We start from the raw sequence: 20435 nt of genomic DNA, 5'->3' as shown, positions 1-20435 counted from the left end.
CATACATGGAGTCGCTGGGCTCATTCCTTTCTTTTTCGTCGCGATTCAATATACCCACAATCTCTTCTTCGAACATAGATGGGTGGTGGATAGGTAGGGGATGTGAGTGTGGATGTGGTGAGTAATGTCAACGGCGGTGGAGAGGAGAGACGAGATGCAACAGAGATGGGACGAAAGACTGCAGGCAACATAGGACGAAAGACTGCAGGCAACATAGGACGAAAGACTGCAGGCAACAGATAGGACGAAAGACTGCAGACAGACAAGAGAGGTGAAGTGAAATCAATGCAATGTAAAGCAAATCAAGCCAGATCAAATCAGATGAGACCAAAGTCCATCCAGCGAAACTACACGCCCGCCCTCGAAATAAGTTGGTAGGTAGGTAGGTAGGTAGGTAGGTAGGTAGGTAGGTAGGTAGGTCGGCAGGTCGGCAGGTCGTGTAATCAGGATACCACGCACATGGCACAGCGCAGGGACGCCGCCAAGAAAAGGACCCCGTTGGCTGCGCACCCCTGCGGCATTGTGCAGTGGCGTCGAATCAAGCGGCGGCCGGGAACGCGCAACTGGGTCGACGACTGGGGCGCACGAGGCTTGTATTGGTTGCTAGCTTCTCAGGAGGGCTGCCCGGTGAGGGCTTTGCGCTGCTGACAACTTCTGGAGACTTGTGCTTGTTCGTCGACGCGGCGTGCTGCTTGCTGGTGGCGCTGTACTTGTATACGCCTTGTTTGTTCGCCCGTCCTCGCATACTGCTGCCTGCCCTGCACGCTACACTGGTCACTCGTTCTTGCGCACACGACCCGCATTCGCATATATACGCATATATACGCATATACACACACACGCATACCTGCATACTTGCATACACATCCCCCTACACGCATACACACACGCATACACACACGCATACACACACGCATACACACACACATACACACACACATAGCCACCCACCCACCCACATAGACACACGCATACGCATACCGCCCGGCTCGCAGCACCCCGACGTCGTGCCATGTTCGAGCCCAGCAAACCCAAGATCAAGACGCGGACCGTCACCATCCTGAAGAAAGTCGCCGCGCCGCCCCCACCGCGCACGCCTGCGCCGAGCGCGAAACCAGCAAACGGCCGCACAACCGCACCGCCAGCAGCGAACCGCTACCAGCTCTCCTCGACCTCGTCGGCGCCACGGCCCCGCCACCCAGGGCAAGGCGCGCGCGAGTCGCCGGCCGTCTCGAGCATCCGCAAGCGCAAGGTCACGCCCAGCACGCCGCCGCTGTGGGCGAGCAGCGACGAGTCCAGCGCCGACGAGGACGCCGACCGCCTGGCCGTGGGCGGCTCGAGCAAGAGGCTGAAGAGCTGTAGTATGGAGCCTGCCGCTGCCAATCGCCAGCTCGAGCCGGACTTGAACCGCCGCCTGCGCATACGGCGAGACTCGGAGACGATGGCATGTGCGAACGCGTCGGAAGGGAAGGGAAACGGATTGGAAGGGAAGGGAAACGGATCGGAAGGGAAGGAGACTGGGGCGTCAGGGAAGGATAATGGGGCGTCAAGACAGGAGAATGGAGCGTCAGGAAAGGATAACGAGACGTCAGGGAAGGAGAACGGGGCGTCAGGGAAGGATAACGAGACGTCAGGGAAGGATAACGGGGCGTCAGGAAAGGAGAATGGGGCCTCGGTCAGGGGGAATGCGGCGGTAAAGGAAAACGGCGCACCAAGGGAAAACGGCGCGGACAAGAACGACCGCTCGAGAAGAGGCAGCCTGACACACGGCCTAATGATGACAAGAGGCGACTTTGCGAAGAACTACAAGCCCGCATGGCCCGGCGGCGGCAAGATCCCCACCCTCGAGCTGCAGTATCCCAGCCCGCTGCCGCCGGAAACCTTCGAAGCCAGGGTCCCCTTCGACTCGTCCGAGTACAATCCGCTCGGCGACATCCAATTTACCATTGAGGAAATCATAACCCACTACCTCCCCGCCGACCTCTCCGCCTCGCTCTCCTCCGACGTGACCGGGCCCGTCCGCAAACTCAAACGCGCCGCCGCCAGCGGCACCTTTGCCGACTACCAGCTCGAGCTGATCCGCTTCAACAAGCTCGTCAGGTCCAAGCTCGCAGACGGCACCATACCCGCCAAGATGGACGCCATGCACGCCATCCCCCTCAGTCTCGTCAAGCACATGACCCAGCAGACGTACGCGCGCATCGTCTCCCCGCTCTCGCACAAGCTGCGCAAAGTCAAAGGCAAAGAGACAACCTACGGCGAGCTGATGCCCGTCTTCGTGCACAAAATCTTCGCGCAAACCGGCCTCAACTCGTCCCACGTCTTCGTCGACCTCGGCTCCGGCGTCGGCAACGTCGTCCTGCAGTCCGCCCTGCAAACCGGCGCCGAATCCTGGGGCATCGAGATCATGGACCTGGCCGCCTCGCTCGCCACACGACAAGCGACCGAACTCAAAGCCCGCGCCCGCCTCTGGAACCTCAACATCGGCGCCCTCCACCTCCTCAAGGGCAACTTCCTCGAGACACCCGCCATCGACGCCGTCCTGGCCCACGCCGACGTCGTCCTCGTCAACAACAAGGTCTTTGGCGAGGAGCTGAACAACGCCCTGCTGCAGAAGTTTCTCGACTTGAAACTCGGGTGCAAGGTCGTGAGTCTCGAGTCCTTTGGTGGCGGGCTGTCCAAGGGCGTCAGGAGCGAGCAGAGCATCGCCGGGCTGTTCGACGAGGAGCGCTTTGAGAGCGGCACCGACTGCGTGTCTTGGGCTGGCGAGAGCGTCGAGTACTTCATCGCGGAGAAGGCGCGCTGATCATTCTTACACTACATACCACACGCACGGCACAGGTCTGCAGGGGAGGACTGCCTCGCATGGCTGGGCAGAGCGGAACATAGAGCGAAACATACCATAGCTTCGCTCAGCCTAGCTTAGCTTAGCTTCACACAACATAGCAAAGCAAAACACACTATATCCTAGCCTAGCCTGGCCTAGCCTAGCCTGGCTTAGCTTATCTCAGCTTAGCTTAGCTTAGCTTTACACAACTTAATATAACACAACATACCATTCATTCACCTCGCAGCTACAGTTATCACAAGACCAGACCACCGTGCTTCCCGAGCTGGTATGGTGGGTGGGTGGAATACGCAGTGTTGCACCGTGCAGATGTCTCTGATTTTGGCTGGATTTTTGCTTTTTGCTTCTTGCTTTTTGCTTTTTGCTTTTTGCTTTTTCTTTTTCTTCTTCTTTTTCTTCTTCTTTTTCTTCTTCTTTTGGATGTAGACGTAGATGTAGATGTGGATGTGGATGTGGATGTGGATGGGGATGTGGATGTAGAGTTGGTTGGGTAGTGAGTAGGTAGGTAAGTAAGTAAGTAAGTAAGTGAGTGTGGAGAATAACGGTAAGCTAGTTTACAGGATGCAGTTGTGGTGTAGATGGTTGGTACTAGGGGGTCTGTTGCGCTGGGCATGTACACTATGCTATGCTGTGTTGGATTGGTTTGTCTATTTTGTTCATGTACATGCATCTGTTATTAACCATTATGTGTTTGATTGTGCTGAGCCTGCATTCGCGTCATCAGCGATTCCGTCCAGAACGTCAAGGCTCACGCCGCGCACGCAACAGCCTCCCATCCGATGCTCCACCGCACACTGCCCATGATGACCGTCGTGATGCTCAGCCCCGCAACAACACTGCTGGTGCCGTACACGTACGCGTGGGTCCTGCGCAGGGTGTCGAGCTCGAGCATCCACGTCGAGACCGTGGTCAGGGCGCCGCAGAAGCCGTCTTGGATGCCCTGCAGCACCTGGCAGCCGACGACGCTGCCGCCTGCCACGCCGCCAATCGCCACGCGCTGCAGGTCGTACGCCATGCCCAGCACTGCTGTGCCGAGCAGGTTGCACGCAAAGGTGCCGAGCGGGAAAGACGGTATTTTGGCGTTGAGGAGCTGCGAGATGTAGTAGCGAGCCAGGCAGCCGAGCGGGGCGAAGACGCAGGCGAAGAGAGCTTGTCCGCGCCATGTGTTGTGCGGGGGGAGCGCAGCCATGGCTACTGCGCCGACCCAGGATCCGATGCCGAGGAAGACGAACAATGGGTCGACTACACGGCGCGTGAAGCGGAAGGGCAGCGTGGGCGTCATTGGATCCAGGTACACGGCTAGATGCGCGCCCATTCTCAGCGCGCAGTAGCATAGCGCGACGGTGATGAAGACGACGGCCAGGAGGGCCATGACCGAGTATCCAGCGTCGCGGTGGACGAGCGTCGTCGGGCTCGAGGTCGGATGGTACGCGGGCGCGGGCAAGTCGTTGCTCATGCCCAGGAAGACGTCTCTGACAAAACTCGAAAAGCTGGTAAAGCTGCCACAGAAGCCAGTCGTCAGGCCGACGTACAGCGGAATCGTCTTCTTGACTTTGCTGTGACTTGCTCTGTCGCGCTGCTTCTCCAGATCGCGGTGGCCGCCGGCAGGCTCCTCTTCAGGCTGCGCGGTGTCGACGCCGCGACTCGTGCTCCCCCACTCCTCTCTGAAAAGCTGGGTGTCCTCGGACAGAAAGCCCATGACGAAGCTCCCGGCGACGTTGGCCCACAGCTCGGAGAAGATGAGGGGCGCGCCGGGATAGGATGTCAGGGCTTGCAGACCCAGGCGCGCGAGTGTGCCCCAGATGGCGAAGAAGACGAGGAAGGAGATGGTGTAGACCTTGGTCAGACACCTGGCCATGCGCTTGGCTGTCGACGTCTCCCACGACTGATGGTACCTGTCGGCCCCGTTGAGCTGCTTCTTTGCGCTGGACGTCATGCTGGGCAGGGCGGTGATGTTGTTTTGAGATTGCGGCGAGTTGCTGGGATTGGAGCGGCTGAAGCCTGAGGGCGGTGGTGAGCGCTGCTTGGTCGGTGTGCGTGGCGCAGTCGGTGGCAGGTTGCTTCTGCTGCTCTCGTCGTTGTCGGGTCGTGTGGGCCAGCAGTCGTCTCTGTCGGCCGGCCGTCCTGGGGCTTCTGGTGGTGGAGAGGCCAGGAAGTCTTGGTTGTCCCAGGGTGCTGCTACCAGCCCATGTTCGGCATTTCTCCCCTTTGACGTGGCGCGTGTGCGTGATTTGCACCAGGACGTGGCTGAATCTCTGCCCGTGTACAATTCCTTGCTCTTTCTCTTCTCCTGCTCCCGACTCGCAGGCGCAGGCGCAGGCGCAGGCGCAGGCGAGGGACTCCCCGGCGGCGAGGGCAGCGTGTCGCTATCCGCACGATGCGCATGAAGATGCAAGTCCTCTGCGGTCCGTGGCAGTGGCAGACTCGCTCTCTGGGACAGCAGGCTCTGGTGTCTTGAGCGCGGGCGGGCGTTGGAAGAGCGTGGGGAGGTGTCGGACCGCAGGCTTGCGCGCTGCTCGTTGAAGTAGAAGTCGCGCTGGCTGAGCTCGTCGTCTGCATCGGGCATGGTGTTGCAATGCCGGATGAGGCAGGACCCACGTCCCAAAGCTCAAGTCAGTGAGTGTCGGAAGAAGGCGATCGTCCAGGAACAGGAGCAGGAACCGCGGACGGGGCCATGTCTGCAGTTGGTGCACGACAGGCAAATTGCACGCGAGTCGGTCCCTTAGCTGGGTGTAGTCACATGAGCGCGCCTGCATTGGTGAGCGTGTGGAGCCCAAAGTTCAAACCAGGCAGCTCGCCAAGCTAGGCGTTGGCGGCGCGCGCTATTCTCCGAGGGTCCGTACGTGCGGACTAGGACGGAGGCTGGTTTGAAGTTTGAATTTCAAGTTTGAATTTCAAGTTTGTATCAGGCGCACAGTACCGGTAGGTAGACGGCCACCGGCTTGGCCGTGCGAGTCGCAGCGCTGTGTTTCAGGTGAAAAGCCGGGCAGCTGCATGTGGACGTGCCGCTGGTTGCTTAGTACAGCTGATGTGCAGTGGTGAGATGGGAGCTGGGACTCGAAGCAACGCTTATACATAGTACTATGTAATTGACAGGAGATGACACAGTACTATGTAATGGACAGCAGATGCGCAACGCACCATCGAGTTCGGCGCCTTCCGCAGCTGCTCCTCGGCACCAGGCGCCAGCTGATAGCTGTAGTGGGGCACTGCTATCATGGACGAGCGACCTGCCCGACTCGATGCACTTGCCATGTCCACCTCGCCGTAGGCCTGAGAGTTGAATACTTGAATATACAACGCCCTTGCTGCTGCTGCTGCTGCTGCTGCTGCTCCTGCTCCTGCTCCTGCTCCTGCTCCTGCTCCTGCTCCTGCTCCTGCTCCTGCTCCTGCTCCTGCTCCTGCTCCTGCTCCTGCTCCTGCTCCTGCTCCTGCTCCTGCTCCTGCTCCTGCTCCTGCTCCTGCTCCTGCTCCTGCTGCTCTCCGCCCACATAACCACACCACACCCGTTTCCCCCTCTCGCCTGTGACTGATCATGTCGATTCCCAAGAACGCGCACATCTCCTCGCATCCATGCTTGCAGGCCAAGCTCTCACAGCTGCGCTCCGCTTCCACGGGCTGCAGAGATGTGCAGACGCTGGTGCACGAGATTGCCCTCATGGTCGGATATGAGGCCCTGGGCTCGGCGCTGAAGGTCCAGGAGGAAGGCACAGTACGTCCGCCCAGCCAGCACAGGTGGGGGGAGTGTTGTCGTGCATACACACACAACCGTACACACGCTCTGCGCACAGCAACTAACCAGCCCACCCAGGACCAATCCCCGCTGGGCTACGAATACACAACCACCACAACCTCGCCCGCCCCCTCGCGCATCTCCCTCGTCCCCATCCTGCGCTCCGGCCTGTCCATGGTCCCCGCCCTCTCCTCCCTCCTCCCCGCCCCCGTGCCGATCCACCACCTCGGCCTGTTCCGCGAGAAGACAACACTGCAGCCCGTCGAGTACTACAACAACCTGCCCTACCACTCGCCCACGGACCAGCACGCCGGCGGGCCCGCCGACCTCGCCATCGTCGTCGACCCCATCATCGCCACGGGCGCCACCGCCTGCGCGGCCATTGACAGCCTGAAGGAGCACGGCGTCAAGCGCATCGTAGTCGTCGCTGTGCTGGCGACCCAGGAGGGGCTGCAGCAGGCCTGCGCCGAGTGGGCCGAGGGCGTGGAGGTGTGGGTGGGCGGGTGCGACGAGAGCGTCGACGACAAGGGCATGATCAAGCCCGGCCTGGGCGACATTGGGGACCGCCTGTTTCTGACGCTGGGGAAATAGGGTAGTGTAGTGTAGTGCAGTGTAGTGCAGTGTAGTGCAGAGTAGTGTATTGCAGTGCAAAGTAGTGCACTGCACTGCACTACCCTGCAGCCATGGATACATCGTCCTATCTATCTGCTCACTACTTCCACGTTCCCATGACTCCGCTCCCTCTCACCCTCTACCCTAACCCTAGTCCCCAACGCCAGCGCCCCACCCCCGTTGACCGCGTTCACCTCGGAGGTCTTTCGAGTATCCTCATCTACCTTGAGGTGATGGGCTTGGAGCAGTCTTTCGCTGCGTTGGTCCGTGGCGTGGTGCTGGTGTGCATGTCTGGGGTGGTGCTGGTGTGCATGTCTGGAGTGACGAGTGACGAGCAAGTGACATGGATGCATGGATGGGGAGGATGCAGTGCATGGCGTGTGTTTTATCTAGGTAGGTAGGTAGGTAGGTACATGGCAGGTAGACTGGTCTCATCAGATTAGCAAGTGGAGCAACGTCGACATTTACATCCTCACCCACCCACTCACTCACCACACCACATCACACCACACCACATCACACCACACCACACCACACCACACTATCCTACCTTGACGGTTTTCAGATTGCAGGTTGCAGGGTGCAGGGTGCAGGTTGCGGGCGAAGAGAAAACTAATACTTACTACCTACCTACTACGCGCCCGCAAGCTCGAACCGAAAAGAAAAGGAAACATGGAAATACAGATACGGGTGTGAGCGTCACTCTTGCCTACCCTGGCACTGCGTATTTTTTTCATCGAACAGCCATTGTTTCCCGCGCTGAATCTAAAGCAAAAGCGAGGACCGAAGTCGATGGGCGGAGTCGTGGGTGTTTCTCCCTGTGTGTGCCTGTGCGTGTGAGGTACACGGGCTTCGCTCGTTGAAGTCTTCTTGTCGTCGTGTCGCGCCATCTGCCAGAGTGAATCTGCTTACCCTCCAATGGCTGGTGCGGGTTGTGTACGTGCTTGTTCTTGGTCTTACCCTCGTTGACGAACAAGGTAGGGTGGAGATATAGGAGCGAACCTGTGACAAACCCGTTCAAGAGCGCACCGAGCCTAGTACCTCCTGCGCTGGCTCCTGTCATCGTAGCTGTCGCCCTCGTACGCACGCTTGCGCGAGTCGTCGCGGCCACTGTAGCTGTCGCGGCCGCCGCGGTCGCGGTCGTTGTATCGGTCTCTGCCGAGCGGTTCGTTGTTAGCGCCGCTGGATCCTCGATCGCCTCCTCCGCGCCTGTCACCACCGCCGTAGCGATCGCCGCCGCGGTCGCCGCCATGGCTACCGCGCTCACCACGCTCACCGCCAAACCCACCTCGTGGCCCTCGAGGACCGGCAGGAGCACCGTCGGGCGGGCCGTAGCCGTTCGAGCCTTGGTATCCAATGCCTCCGCGACTGGCACCGAATCCACCTCGACCACCGCCGCGGTCGCCGCCAAAGCCGCCTCGGAAGCCTCCACGGTCGCCGCCGCCAAAGCCACCGCGACCGCCTCCACGACCGCCGAAGCCACCACCGAAACCACCGCCACGGCCTCCGAAGCCGCCAGGTCCAGCGGGCGCACCGAAGCCGCCTGGGCCAGAGGGACGCGCAGCAGGGCCCTTGGTGTAGCCTCGACCGCCGAGACCTCCACCAAAGCGACGCGGGCGCCAGCCAGAGACGGTGCGGCCGCGCTCGACGTCGACGAGCACACGGCGGTCCTTGATCTTGATGCCGTCGGTCTCCTTGTAGGCGGCCTTCATGTCCTTCTCGCGCTCGTACACGATGAAAGCATAGCCGCGCTTCTTCTTCTTGGGCGGCGCGTCAGGCGGCGCGGTGGTGTCCTCGACGATTCGGATGCGCTCAATGGGGCCGTAGCGGCCGAACTCGCGCTCGAGGTCGTCAGAAGTAGCGCCGTACGCGAGGCGCGAGACGAAGAGCGTCTTGAAGGCGTCGCCCTGGACCTTTGGGTCTTCGCTGGGCTTGTCTGCGCAGTGGGTCAGCATGCGTGCGTGAAGAAGTAGAACAATGCCAAACCGTACAATCGTTGATGCCCTCGGTGAGCAGCTTCTCCCGCTTCTCCTTTTTCTCAATCTTCTTGCGGTCGCGCTTCTGCAGCCAGCTGTCGGTCGGCACGTAGCCGTCGGCGTCCTTGTACTCGCGCATCGCCTGCAGGTACTGGCCGACGCCCGAGATCTTGGGCGTGCAGCGCTTCTCCGGCGCGTGGTCGCTCGGCTCTACCCAGCGCAGCGGCGGGCGCGGGGCGAACAGGTTCAGCAGCATCGGCGGGAGCTGGTACGTCATCGTGGATGCAGTGCGGGAAGGCGCTCCAGCAGCGATGTAGGAGAGTTGGGGTGTGGTTGACGTGGACTGGACCGGGGCGGGAGGCGCGTGTAGGGCCTAGGCATCGCTTCTCACGTTTCTTGTGGTCTTGGCGCGTTGCAGAACACCGACCGAACCACGGGCAACCTCCAGATACACCCTCGCCCAGCCATCGACAGCCAGAATGCCTCTCGCAGCGACCAGGACGGTCGCAAAGGCCCAGGTGCGTAGAAGCCCTCCCGGCAAGGACGCCCACGCAAACTGACTCCTCCAGAACGGCGTCGGCGCCTTCGTGCTCCAGTGCAAGCGCCTCGAATTCCACTACTGCAACTGGTGGGGATCCTCCAAGGGCATGAACGCCTTCATCAAGTCGTCGCTGCCCGTCTTCGCCAAGCGCAACCCCTCGGTCGAGTTCTCCGTCAGCCCGCGGCCACGCAAGCACCCGGTCATCATCGCACACTACATCAACGGCGCCACACGGTCCATCTGCGTCAAGAACCTGCAGAACGAGGGCGTGAGGGACAAGGCTGAGATGCTGAGGGACTCGAATGGCGAGAAGAACAAGAAGCTCGGCAAGCCCGTCACGAGTATCAACGAGAGCGTCAGGGGTATCTGGTCGCCCTTCCACGGTGCGAAGATTCGGATCTGAGCGCGCCGACGCATCGAGCACCGAGTATCAGGAGGGCCAACGCAGCACCATCCTGGAAGAGAGCGTGCCGACGTCGATTGTACCAATACCTAGCATGGGCGGCGCACATTGGATTAGACATGTACAAACACGTACGAATACTATCATCACTTGAACAATCACTTCACATACACGCAACCCCTACACCTCTCTCATGTGGATCGTTCACTTTGTTCATTGCTCGTCAGGTAACGCCATGTCATCAAGTCCAACTACAACCGAGCCTCGCCGCCACGAATTCATGCCGAGTTGGCGTTGATGATGTCGACAAACGCAGGCTTCAGCGAAGCACCGCCAACAAGGAAGCCGTCAATGTCGGCCTGCTTGGCGAGCTCGCTGCAGTTCTTCTCGTTGACACTGCCGCCGTACAGGATGCGGGTCTTCTCCGAAGCCTCGGACGAGACCTCCTTCTTGAGCCACTCGCGGATGGCGGCGTGGACCTCCTGAGCCTGCTCAGTGGTGGCGACCTTGCCGGTGCCAATGGCCCTGGTTTGCGTTAGAAGTGTTCGCTTGCGTCGCGCTCAACCAAACTCACCAGATGGGCTCGTAGGCAATGACGATCTTGCTCCAGTCCTTGACCTTGTCCGCGACAGCCTTCAGCTGCTTAGTGACGACGTCGACTGTGCTGCCAGCCTCTCTCTGCTCAAGGCTCTCACCGCAGCACAGGATGACGCTCAGGCCACCGTCGAGCGCGGCCTTGGTCTTGCTGGCGACGAAGGCGTCGTCCTCCTGCAGGATGGTGCGGCGCTCCGAGTGGCCGAGGATGGTCCATGTGATGCCGCTGTCCTTGAGCTGCTCGGCCGAGATCTCACCGGTGAAGGCACCGTTGGGCTTGTCGTAGACGTTCTGTGCGGCGACCTCGAGACCCTTGCGGAGGTGCTCGCGGGTGAGGAGGAGGTAGAGAGCAGGGGGGGCAATGACGACCTCTGCAGAGCTGTTAGCTTTGTTGTTCTTGCACCTCTGCATGCGTGACTGCGCACCAGCGTTGGGGTCGAGCTTGGCATCGTTCAGGTTCTGGACAATCTTCTTGATGGAATCGATGGTTCCATTCCTGTCCTCTGGTCAGCCTTCCCGCCTCAGTCGAAGCTCTCAGCTCACAGCTCTACAGCTACCATACATCTTGAAGTTGCCTCCGATGAAGAATTGACGTGCCATTTTGACGGTTGATGTGGGTGTTTGGTTTGAAAAGGGGGTATAAAGGGTATTAAGGAAATTCAGTCGAGGTGGAAGGTGTGAGAGTGTTGCAATGCGTTGTTGAGCTTCTCTACTTAATGTTTGAGCTGGCGGGGTCGATGGTGGGGCAAGTGACGACTTTTGACCAGCCCCGAAGCTGCCCGAAAACCTCGCATGGCCCGGCCGTGAAAACACTGGAGATGCGGAGCGCACGAGCGCTTGGAATGTGAAAGAAAGTCACCCGGGTTGAGCTGGTGTGCGTTGCATGTCTGCTGTTGGTGTACTGCCTCCTTTCTTGCTGGCTGCAGATGAGACCATCGGCGGTCTTGAAAGCTCGCTCAGTCTCCGTCATGCCTCGCTTTGCGTTCTGCAGCTCTTCAGACCACCGTTGAACATGCCTTTGAGGCTCTGCTGAAGATCGAGCAACAAAACGTCACCGGCAAGGATTCAACTCGCCTGAAGCCTCAAAGTGGATCTCCGCTTCCGAGCACTAGCTCAGCCCTATCATTTGCTACATCCCCAGCTTCGACTGCCAGCTAGGAATATCAGTCCAGCATCCAAAACATGCCTTCATCGCCCATCGTACACGGTCTTTCCGTCACTCCACTGACCCAATGTGCCCACTGGCACTCACCACTGGACATAATCGCCATCAAGCATTTCTGCTGCCAGAAGTTCTACGCCTGCATCAGCTGCCACGACGCAGGGGAGACACACAAGTCTGGAGTCTGGCCGAGGAATCAAAGAACCGAAAAAGCAGTGCTTTGTGGAGCATGCAAGCACGTCTTGAGTGTCGACGAGTACATGGACAGTGGAAGCAGGTGTACTCTGTGCGGGGAGGGATTCAACCCAGGATGCAAGAATCACTGGGGCTTGTATTTTGAGGTTGACGAAGGCGACTCGGCGTCTTGCAGCAAGAAGTGAGAACTCTGAAGCCATCACCGCACAACGACATGTCTATCGTCGCCTTGGCCCTTCCCAGTGGTCTTCACACCCCAGTCCGCTGCAACCTCGCGCTGGAACGCCCTCCTCACACGACATATCCAGCTCCGCCCTGTCCCGCTTAGTCACGGACCCAGCAACCGTCTCCACATCATCAAAGAGTTGGAGCTCATGCGCCGCGTGCGCAGGTATAGCGAACAGATCATCAGTCCTCCAATCCCACACCCACCGATCTGACTCTCCCCCCGCCGCTCGCCGAGCCAGATCTACTTCCTCGACGTCAAGCGCTTGACAGATGCCCTGGAAGCAAACCGTGCATTCCCACTCCCTGCCCACGTCCTCACAAACTGCAGCTCGCGACGGATTTCCGTGCGCAGGCCCTCAACAAAGAACGCGCTCCCGGTGCCCAACCTCCCTGCAACAATACCCATCAACCGGCCCCAACACAACTCGATACTCTTTGTCGAGAAGAAGTCGAGGTAGATGCACTAGACCTGTGACGCATGGACCCGTACGTTCAGTGTGAGAGGCGGTGTCTCCAGCTCGGGAATGGGCGACGAGAAGGATTTGCGGTGTAGAGGCGGGTATCTGTTGATTATGGGACACAAGCTCTAAACGTATACACTGGTCGACGTATAAGAGTGGGTTGATCATAGCTGGCTATGGTGTTGGTTGAGGCGGTGCACCCTTGACCTTCCCGACATGACATGGATGCACTAGATACTGATGCTGGACCATCATCCGACGGGCTCAGGACTAAAATGTATGTAAACAGGCTTGTCGCTGCATTGACTATCTGTATTTCATAGTACATGTTTATGGTAATTTCCTATGTCCTGCAGCAGAATGCTGACCGAAGTCACGCAGTACGACAACACACTGCCTCGTACTGGCACGCTTCAATCCTCCTCGATTTTGATGTATGACTCTATTTTGATTTCAGGCTCGATTTTGACCACCGCCCTCGCCTCTCTCTTGATATCAGGCTTGGGCGCTGCAGTCAGGTCTAGAAGCGGAACTTGCATCTTGAGTGCGCTCTGAGCCTGAAGCTGCTGCTTGTTCGACTGTCGCTTCACTTCCAGCTGGATCTTCAGTTCTGCTTCTCGTTGCTTTTGGCGCTGTTTCTCCTGCTCACGACGCCGCAACTTCGCCTGTCGCCGCAACTTCCGTTGCTCTATCTTGGTCAAGATCATCTGGATGATCGCCTTCTGTCCTGAGAGAGAACCAATTCGGGAAAACAGCCAGTTCGTCTGTCCGGTATTCAAGAGCTCTGATCCAGTCAGCATACAGTCTCAGGTACAGGAAGATTTCAACTTACCTAGAGCCCTGCGTTTCAAATCTCCGACTTCCATCCCGATTCCCTCTATTCCTGCTCGGCAAGCCCGTTCTCTCTCGGTAAGATCGTGTATCTTGTTCATCCTCTTGCTCAGAACTGTCACCATAGCTGGCGTGTCCTCGATACCTGGCAGATCCTGGATGACTTTTGCCTGTGCGGGGACAGGGGCTGTGAGTAACGCTGCGAGCGGTGCTACGAAAGGAGCTGCAAAATGTGCTACGTGGAATGATTCGAGCGGTGCTGCGAGCGGTACTGCAAAAGGAGCAGCAAGAGGAGCCACAAGCGGAACAGGGACATCATCGAGCTCACCATCCTCACTGGAGCTCTCCCCGCCGTCATCGAACTCGCTCTTTGGCACAAAGCCATCAGGTTCGCCCTTCACCACGCCATCATCATGCGCTGGCTCCGGCTTTAGGCTCTTTGGTGGTGAAGTCTCTCTCTTGATATGATTCGCTTGCAAGTGCGAGATATTCATGGCGTGTTTTCCGTCTTCTCCAGGCGAGAATCTCGCGTATGAAGGGCTTGAACCTTCCATGGGGGCTTGAAGCGTGACGTAGGTGAGACGGGTGAGGTGGTGTGGTCGGTGGTGGTGGGCGTGTTTACTTGACCCAGGGGGTAAGAGCACCCACGAGATGACGTTTGTTACATACGTCAGGCTCGCTCGACACGCTGAAGGTATCCGGCAAAGCAAGCATGGCTTTTCGGTGCAATGGGGGATTATGGTGCGCTTGGGGTTCCTCTTGGGTTCGTCAGTGAACGACCACTGCTGCAGACAACGATCGAGCGTTAAACTGCAATTGCCTTGCCCGTCACTGTGTATACCACCTACTCACACCGAAGTCCAGTGATTCATTTAGAAATGGCCAATGTATTCAGCGCCGATAAGCACATAACTTGCGCCCGACTTGATATCCTTACAATAGGATGCGACACGGCTAACAATGCTGAAAATCCGTAAGCAGATGGTAAAAGCACAGCCAGGCGTATCCTTCAACCACCAACACATCGTCCCTGTTATTTCGCCATCATCCTACTCTCTCCAAGCATCGTTCTGAAATTCATGCTGTCGCCGTCTTGGGAGAGCTGATAAAGAGCACCGCAATGCTTGAATTCCTCGGTAGATGAAATCTCCTCCGCGGTTGGACGTATATCTCGGTGGTGAATATGTTGCCGGTGATGTCCCTTAACTGGAATTTGCTGTGGAAAGGTGCGTTTGGCCTAGGAACCATACAGGACACAGGAGAAATGTTGAGGTCTGTGGCTGCTTGCTGAGTGAGTCCGTGTTGCATGGGGAGTGTCAGTAGTTTGCTGCGTGGAATGCTGAAGATTGTAGAATGTGAGTCTACTTCTTTTGCCAGTTCAATAGCAGGCTGATGCTGCAGAGAATTAAAGAACCATTAGAAACTCTTCAAGGCGGAATAGTCGTTGGTAGGGTAATTCCATCCCGCTGATCTTGGTTATTAGAAACTCGCTGTGTCTATGTCTAATAATGCATGTCGCTCAAGTTTGCAATGCAACGCTCAAAAACCCTCGTGTGCTTAGGCTGCAGGCTTGGCAGATTCACCGTCCTTGACGTCCAAGTTTGCAACGCCGTCGGCCAGCGCGGCATCGCCGTTGGCACCTGGTGCGTGGACGGGAGGGGCAACGACTGCGGCGTTGCTGAGCGGTGCAGCCTCGACAGGTGCTGATGCTACGTCGACGGGAGCGGCGTTTGTTGCTGGTTCGTTGCCCGCAACCTGGCCTCCACCAACGCTGGACTCTTCTCCGCCCCAGAGGTAGATCTCGCTCTCGCCAATCAGCTTGCCTGCTTTCTCCCACCTCTCTACCCTCTTCGCCCTACGATCAGCAGCCAGCTTCTCCAGCGCGGGCCAGTAAAGGTCGTGGTCGTACTTGAAGTCGATATCGCCGCCGGACACTTTCATGAGCTGGGCGGCGGGTACGTGGTCGGTGAGGGGTTCGTTGTACTTGATCTTCTCCTTGGTGACAGGATCGATGAAGGGGTTGATGGCCTTCAAGAATATGGAGATGTACCAGGGCAAGTGCGTTAGCAGTGCGCGGCCGAGGCGCTCAGGGTAGTGGTTCTGCAGGATGTCGAGGACTTGCTTCGCTATGCCCAACCCTGGTGTGCCGCCGGAGGATGTGTTTCGGAAGTCGATGAGCAGCGCCAGGCTCTCTTGGCCGGGAGGGTGCAGGTCGATGGTCCTCTCCAGCATGTAGACGAGGTGCTCGACTTGCCTTGGGCTAGGCTTGGTGTTCTGGTTCTGAGGCAGAAGGTACAGGCACGGCCTTCCTGACTTGTCGAAACCGAGCTGGACCTGCTTGCCCTTCTCGTTCTCGGGGGATATGTACGAGGCTGAGAGCTTCTCGGTGCCGAACTCGCGCCGCCAGACCGCCGTTGAGCGCAGGCGGGTAGAGGATTGTGCAAGGTTCCATTTGGTAGCGCGAAGGTAGCGAAGGAGGCACTCGCGGGTCAGCCACATGCGCTCGTTGTCGTCGAGGGGAGTGGGTTCGGCGCCTTTGGCCGAGGATGCCGGGAGGGACTCCCAGGCGCGGACTTCAGCGAGAAACTGGTCGTACTTGGTCTGCTGGTCGGCGGTGAGCGCGGCGGGCGGTGCGGGCGTGCAGCCTGCTGCGGGTTCGGGGATGGGGCCCATTGTCGTCATCTTGAATCTCAATCTTGAAGCCTGGAGCAGCTGCAATGGTGTGTTCGGCACTGGAGTACGCTATCACTACGAGGGGATGAGTACCTCCACGATAGGAGCACAATAACTTTTGGCGACCGCCCCGGTCCCTGCAGCACATCACTAGCCGTTCTCGGCTAGCCCCACCACTTTACCACGACGCGCGACGCGTCTCGCGCGCAGAACCTCATTGACGTCTTCGCATTGAAGGCTTTATTGACGTCTCACATTGAAGTCTTTAGTGACGTCTCGCATTGAAGTCTTTAGTGACGTCTCACATTGAAGTCTCTGTTGGCGTCTCCCATTGACGTCTCATACCGGCGTCTTCACAAATCCTCACATATAGACACCTCAACCATGGACGACGGCACCACCGAGCTCACCGAGCGCTTCGAGCGCTACTGCGACACAAAGGACCACGCACTCCCCACGGATGTGCTCGCAGAACTGCAGTCGATGCTGCGACTGTACTCGATCTCTGCCGAGGAGCTGGACTTCAAATGGCAGGCCTACAGCATCAAGATGGGCGCAGAGGGCGACAAGCTGGAGCTGAAGAGCGTGCGCGACTTCAAAAAGACCATCCAGGACACTTTGGAACGCGAGAGCCGGGGCAAGGCACAGCAGAGGACCGAGATCAAGAGAGAGCGCCCAACACCGCGAGCGAGGGGTGGAGACATGTACGATATGATCGAGGGTTTGATACCAAATACACCACGAGCGAACGGAAGCGCAGTGAAGCGCAAGAACAACTTTGACACGCCCAACGGGAGGGCGAACAAGGCACACCTGATGAGCTCACCTGCTGGCGCCCTGACTCCAAGAGCCGACGCCTCGAGCGGACCGTATGTGCTTCATGCTTGATCCGCTGCCTGTGGCTGACGTTCTCAGAACCTTCGACTTTGCCTCCCGCACAAACGCAAACGACATCACCGAACAGTTCATGAGCAGCGACATTGCGCTCCCAGACCCTCCCTCGGAGGCGCCCACCGCACCACGCATGAAGCTGAAAGCGAACACGGACATGTCCAAATTCTCGTACCGAACCATGACCATGAAGCTGTCGGAGGCATCAGAAGTCCTCGATGACAGGATAGACGAGTTCCGCCAGCTGATACAAGAGTCGATGGACCTGGATGACAGCGCATTTGGGAACCCAAGCCTGCAATCGCCAAATCAGATCATCGCAGTAGGGCGCATAGCAAGCGACACAAGCGAGGGGAAACTCAACGCCGCATCACTCCTTCTCGAAGGCTCACGGCGCATGGGCTCAGGTCGGCGTGTGCCGGTGAAGGTTGACAGTCTCCCCTCCTACAACTTCTTCCCAGGACAGATTGTCGCATTACGCGGCACAAACGCCTCGGGCGACGTCTTCGTCGCCTCCGAGGTCCTCTCACTCCCGCTTCTCAATCCACCGGCCACCAAGCCGGAAGAGCTCGACGCAATCAACACTCGCTACCTCGACACGCCCGATTCCGACCCCGACAACGCCCGCCCTCTGACCATGATGATCGCAGCAGGCCCATACACAACAGACCAGAACCTCGACTTCGCACCCCTCCACACCTTCCTCGACAACGCCGCCGCCGCCTATGCCGACACCATTATCCTACTCGGTCCCTTCCTAGACGCCGAGCACCCCCAGATACGCACTGGCGACTTCGACGCGCCACCAAATGCCAGTCCCGACCAGGCGACCATGACCGATCTGTTCCGACACCACATCTCGAGCGCGATACAGGATTTCGTGGCGCGAAACCAAGCGTGTAATGTCATTCTGGTGCCGAGTCTGCGCGATGCACACCACCACGCCGCCGCCTTCCCGCAAGACAAGTTCAACAAGCGTGAGCTGGGGCTCGGTGCGGCCGGCAAGACGGTGCAGTGCGTCACGAACCCCATGACATTGAGCATGAACGAGATCACCGTGGGCATGAGCTCTGTGGACACCTTATCCATGTTGCGGCAAGAAGAGATCAGCGGTGGAAAAGCAAAGGGCTCGAACTTTTACGAGCGTGGGGCTCGAAACGTGCTAGAACAGAGGAGCTTCCTGCCCATCTTCCCGCCGACGAACCGAGAGAAGTACCTCAAGCCTGTTGAAGTGGAAGAGAAGCTCATCAAGGGCGAAGAGGGCGAAGACGTAGCAGACGACGAACCAAGTCCTTTCCTGCCCATTGGCACACCACTCGACACATCGTACCTCAAGCTCGGCGAGATGCTGAACGTACGCCCAGACATACTCATCACACCGAGCGTGCTGCAAGGCACCGTCAAGGCACGTCCTCCACACCCCTTTCTTAGCCCTTGCTAACATAAAATTGCACAGGTCGTCGAATCCGTCGTGGTCATCAACCCAGGCACCCTCGCCAAGCGCCGCGCTGCAGGCACATATGCCCGCGTCATTGTCCAGCCCGCAAAAGTCACCGACGAAGAGCGGCAGCGGGGTATCGCGCTCGCGCATCGCTTGTGGGAGCGGAGTCGCGTGGATATTGTCAAGATATAGAAGTTGTATACTCAAATGTATAAACGTAATCGCCATGTTGAGAAGAAGACTTTGGAAGCGTTTTCTGTTGGAGAAGTGAATGTTGCATGTGGTGGGATTGTTGATGAAGACTTGAGCCACTGGTATATAATTAATTGCGCAGTAGCACCCAGTGCGTATACCCGACGCGTCTGCGTCGCGTAGAATTTAGATGTGGTCACATTGCTACACTGTTGTAGGAGCAGACCCAGCCCGCTCACCGACAACGACATACGTACAGCAAACACAGAAAGGTGAAGAAATCACAGAGAGGACCGCGCTTTCAACACCCAACATGTGCTCAAAGCATCTAAACAGTGTAGATATATCCATCAAGCAGAAACCACGTCACTACTGCTTGGATGTGCACGAACACGAAGCGACGCTTCAAGAACGAAAAGAAATCCCCAGCCAGCCAACCATCTGACTCAAGACTCTGCCTCTGTCTCTGCCTCTCAGACCAACACTCTAGGATCAAACCTCTCCCCGTCCGAAGCACTACGATATGCATTTCAAACGCACACCCACAAACCAGACGGGCTGCTGCTTTTGATCAGTGATTGCCGTCTCGAGATGTTCGTGGTGCTGGGAACCAGGAGACTGTAGCGCTAGCGGTACGAGGGTTAGGTCCTGCTGGACAGTAAAATGGCTACCCTGAATAACCAACACTCTAAAACAAACCATCGTGTCTGAAATGCCGTCGCTTGCAGCCCAAACGCCCGCCCACGCTGGATAGTACGTTTGCAACCACTACTCTTCACCTCGGAATTTCTACAGCGCTAGAGATCAGGCAGCTACAGCGCTGGCTGTAGGGGTTTGAATTCCCGTGTAGGGCGCTGGTGTGGGTGCAGTGAATAGCCAATACTCCAGGATCAAACCTCTCACTGTGTTCGAGCTCGCGGTTCAAATATCCCCCTCCCACCACCAGACAGCCCGCTTCCGATCCCTGCTCGTTATCTTCAAATTGTATGCGGTGCCGGGAATTGGGACTCTACAGCACTGATTGTGGGTGTATTGAATCGTGCATAAGACTACAATGTGTTTGTACGAATGCATTATAATATTCTTGTGTGAGGCCAAGCAAGGCAAGGGAAGGGAAGAGTGGAAAGAATATGTGTACACAGCACTGCGATGCTTAGGATTTTAAAGGTACCTAAAGTGCTTTCTGCAGAGCAATCAAGTCGTGTATATAACGACAAGGTAGATACAACGTATTGCGGTAAAGGCTATTTCTGGTAGGATGGAAGTGGTTACCGTATTCGTTGCTCCTCGGCCATGTCCACGACTCCTTTGCGGAGGCACTTCAGCGCGCTGTATTCGTACCCAACAACCGCTTTGCATCGCTTGCCGTGCTGCAGTACCGTCTCGTGCTGTGGAGACTCGTTTTCTCCAGTAGTGTAGCACTTGAGAGCGCTGTGGTACCATTTGACCACTGGATCTCATCTTCGGTAGTGTATGAGCCTGGTCTCTTCCAAGTCCCCAGTGTCTTGATGTTCTGGAACATGTATGGTTCCGGCCATTGGAAGCTGGGTGTAAAATTGATGGATTCAGACGTCGGGAGACGCGCTATATGGGGAGAGATGAACAGACTAGCCCAAACGGGCAACAGACACTAGCTGGTGTAAACCACCTTACA

At 57.7% G+C, this 20435-nt stretch overlaps 10 protein-coding genes across 10 annotated transcripts, besides 24 other annotated features; 4 read left to right on the top strand and 6 right to left on the bottom strand.

Moving 5' to 3' along the window:
- Positions 1–279: 279 nt before the first annotated feature.
- Positions 280–332: a tandem repeat.
- A 41-nt stretch (positions 333–373) lies between these two features.
- Positions 374–420: a tandem repeat.
- A 369-nt stretch (positions 421–789) lies between these two features.
- Positions 790–981: a tandem repeat.
- A 31-nt stretch (positions 982–1012) lies between these two features.
- On the top strand, positions 1013–2806 carry EKO05_0005237 ([Histone H3]-lysine(4) N-trimethyltransferase; the record flags this gene model as incomplete). The annotated part of the gene is made up of 1 exon (XM_038945941.1): positions 1013–2806. One exon carries the CDS (start codon positions 1013–1015, stop codon positions 2804–2806), a length of 1794 nt encoding a protein of 597 aa, XP_038798259.1.
- Positions 1072–1111: a tandem repeat.
- Positions 1462–1514: a tandem repeat.
- Positions 2807–2995: 189 nt separating the features above from the next.
- Positions 2996–3029: a tandem repeat.
- Positions 3030–3179: 150 nt separating this feature from the next.
- Positions 3180–3265: a tandem repeat.
- Positions 3266–3326: a tandem repeat.
- A 14-nt stretch (positions 3327–3340) lies between these two features.
- Positions 3341–3379: a tandem repeat.
- A 217-nt stretch (positions 3380–3596) lies between these two features.
- On the bottom strand, positions 3597–5414 carry EKO05_0005236 (uncharacterized protein; the record flags this gene model as incomplete). The annotated part of the gene is made up of 1 exon (XM_038945940.1): positions 3597–5414. The coding sequence occupies one exon, from the start codon at positions 5412–5414 to the stop codon at positions 3597–3599; it is 1818 nt and encodes a 605-aa protein (XP_038798258.1).
- Positions 5151–5182: a tandem repeat.
- Positions 5415–5713: 299 nt separating the features above from the next.
- Positions 5714–5751: a tandem repeat.
- Positions 5752–6063: 312 nt separating this feature from the next.
- On the bottom strand, positions 6064–6423 carry EKO05_0005235 (uncharacterized protein; the record flags this gene model as incomplete). The annotated part of the gene is made up of 2 exons (XM_059636561.1): positions 6064–6371; positions 6408–6423. The coding sequence occupies 2 exons, from the start codon at positions 6421–6423 to the stop codon at positions 6064–6066; spliced, it is 324 nt and encodes a 107-aa protein (XP_059492544.1).
- Positions 6155–6326: a tandem repeat.
- Positions 6424–6506: 83 nt separating the features above from the next.
- Positions 6507–7172, top strand: EKO05_0005234 (Uracil phosphoribosyltransferase; the record flags this gene model as incomplete). Its single annotated transcript, XM_038940008.2, has 2 exons — positions 6507–6560; positions 6660–7172. 2 exons carry the CDS (start codon positions 6507–6509, stop codon positions 7170–7172), a joined length of 567 nt encoding a protein of 188 aa, XP_038798257.2.
- A 1-nt stretch (position 7173) lies between these two features.
- Positions 7174–7219: a tandem repeat.
- A 3-nt stretch (positions 7220–7222) lies between these two features.
- Positions 7223–7261: a tandem repeat.
- Positions 7262–7454: 193 nt separating this feature from the next.
- Positions 7455–7516: a tandem repeat.
- A 67-nt stretch (positions 7517–7583) lies between these two features.
- Positions 7584–7617: a tandem repeat.
- A 65-nt stretch (positions 7618–7682) lies between these two features.
- Positions 7683–7735: a tandem repeat.
- A 17-nt stretch (positions 7736–7752) lies between these two features.
- Positions 7753–7794: a tandem repeat.
- Positions 7795–8227: 433 nt separating this feature from the next.
- On the bottom strand, positions 8228–9446 carry EKO05_0005233 (uncharacterized protein; the record flags this gene model as incomplete). The annotated part of the gene is made up of 2 exons (XM_038939990.1): positions 8228–9129; positions 9185–9446. 2 exons carry the CDS (start codon positions 9444–9446, stop codon positions 8228–8230), a joined length of 1164 nt encoding a protein of 387 aa, XP_038798256.1.
- Positions 8294–8347: a tandem repeat.
- Positions 8389–8443: a tandem repeat.
- Positions 8552–8711: a tandem repeat.
- A 202-nt stretch (positions 9447–9648) lies between the features above and the next one.
- Positions 9649–10113, top strand: EKO05_0005232 (39S ribosomal protein L51, mitochondrial; the record flags this gene model as incomplete). Its single annotated transcript, XM_038940076.1, has 2 exons — positions 9649–9687; positions 9739–10113. 2 exons carry the CDS (start codon positions 9649–9651, stop codon positions 10111–10113), a joined length of 414 nt encoding a protein of 137 aa, XP_038798255.1.
- A 278-nt stretch (positions 10114–10391) lies between these two features.
- On the bottom strand, positions 10392–11307 carry EKO05_0005231 (Triose-phosphate isomerase; the record flags this gene model as incomplete). The annotated part of the gene is made up of 4 exons (XM_038940133.1): positions 10392–10638; positions 10688–11078; positions 11133–11203; positions 11270–11307. 4 exons carry the CDS (start codon positions 11305–11307, stop codon positions 10392–10394), a joined length of 747 nt encoding a protein of 248 aa, XP_038798254.1.
- Positions 11308–13166: 1859 nt separating this feature from the next.
- On the bottom strand, positions 13167–14078 carry EKO05_0005230 (uncharacterized protein; the record flags this gene model as incomplete). The annotated part of the gene is made up of 2 exons (XM_038939967.2): positions 13167–13537; positions 13586–14078. 2 exons carry the CDS (start codon positions 14076–14078, stop codon positions 13167–13169), a joined length of 864 nt encoding a protein of 287 aa, XP_038798253.2.
- A 95-nt stretch (positions 14079–14173) lies between these two features.
- Positions 14174–14196: a tandem repeat.
- Positions 14197–15141: 945 nt separating this feature from the next.
- Positions 15142–16266, bottom strand: EKO05_0005229 (Phosphatidylinositol transfer protein (PITP); the record flags this gene model as incomplete). The annotated part of the gene is made up of 1 exon (XM_038945939.1): positions 15142–16266. The coding sequence occupies one exon, from the start codon at positions 16264–16266 to the stop codon at positions 15142–15144; it is 1125 nt and encodes a 374-aa protein (XP_038798252.1).
- A 375-nt stretch (positions 16267–16641) lies between these two features.
- Positions 16642–18781, top strand: EKO05_0005228 (DNA-directed DNA polymerase alpha subunit pol12; the record flags this gene model as incomplete). The annotated part of the gene is made up of 3 exons (XM_059636560.1): positions 16642–17126; positions 17173–18553; positions 18605–18781. 3 exons carry the CDS (start codon positions 16642–16644, stop codon positions 18779–18781), a joined length of 2043 nt encoding a protein of 680 aa, XP_059492543.1.
- A 440-nt stretch (positions 18782–19221) lies between these two features.
- Positions 19222–19255: a tandem repeat.
- A 617-nt stretch (positions 19256–19872) lies between these two features.
- Positions 19873–19899: a tandem repeat.
- Positions 19900–20435: the final 536 nt, after the last annotated feature.

This window comes from Ascochyta rabiei, chromosome 8 (assembly GCF_004011695.2).
Source record: "Ascochyta rabiei chromosome 8, complete sequence".
NCBI classification, from domain to species: Eukaryota; Fungi; Ascomycota; class Dothideomycetes; order Pleosporales; family Didymellaceae; genus Ascochyta; species Ascochyta rabiei.
This window is presented reverse-complemented; position numbering and strand designations above follow the sequence as displayed.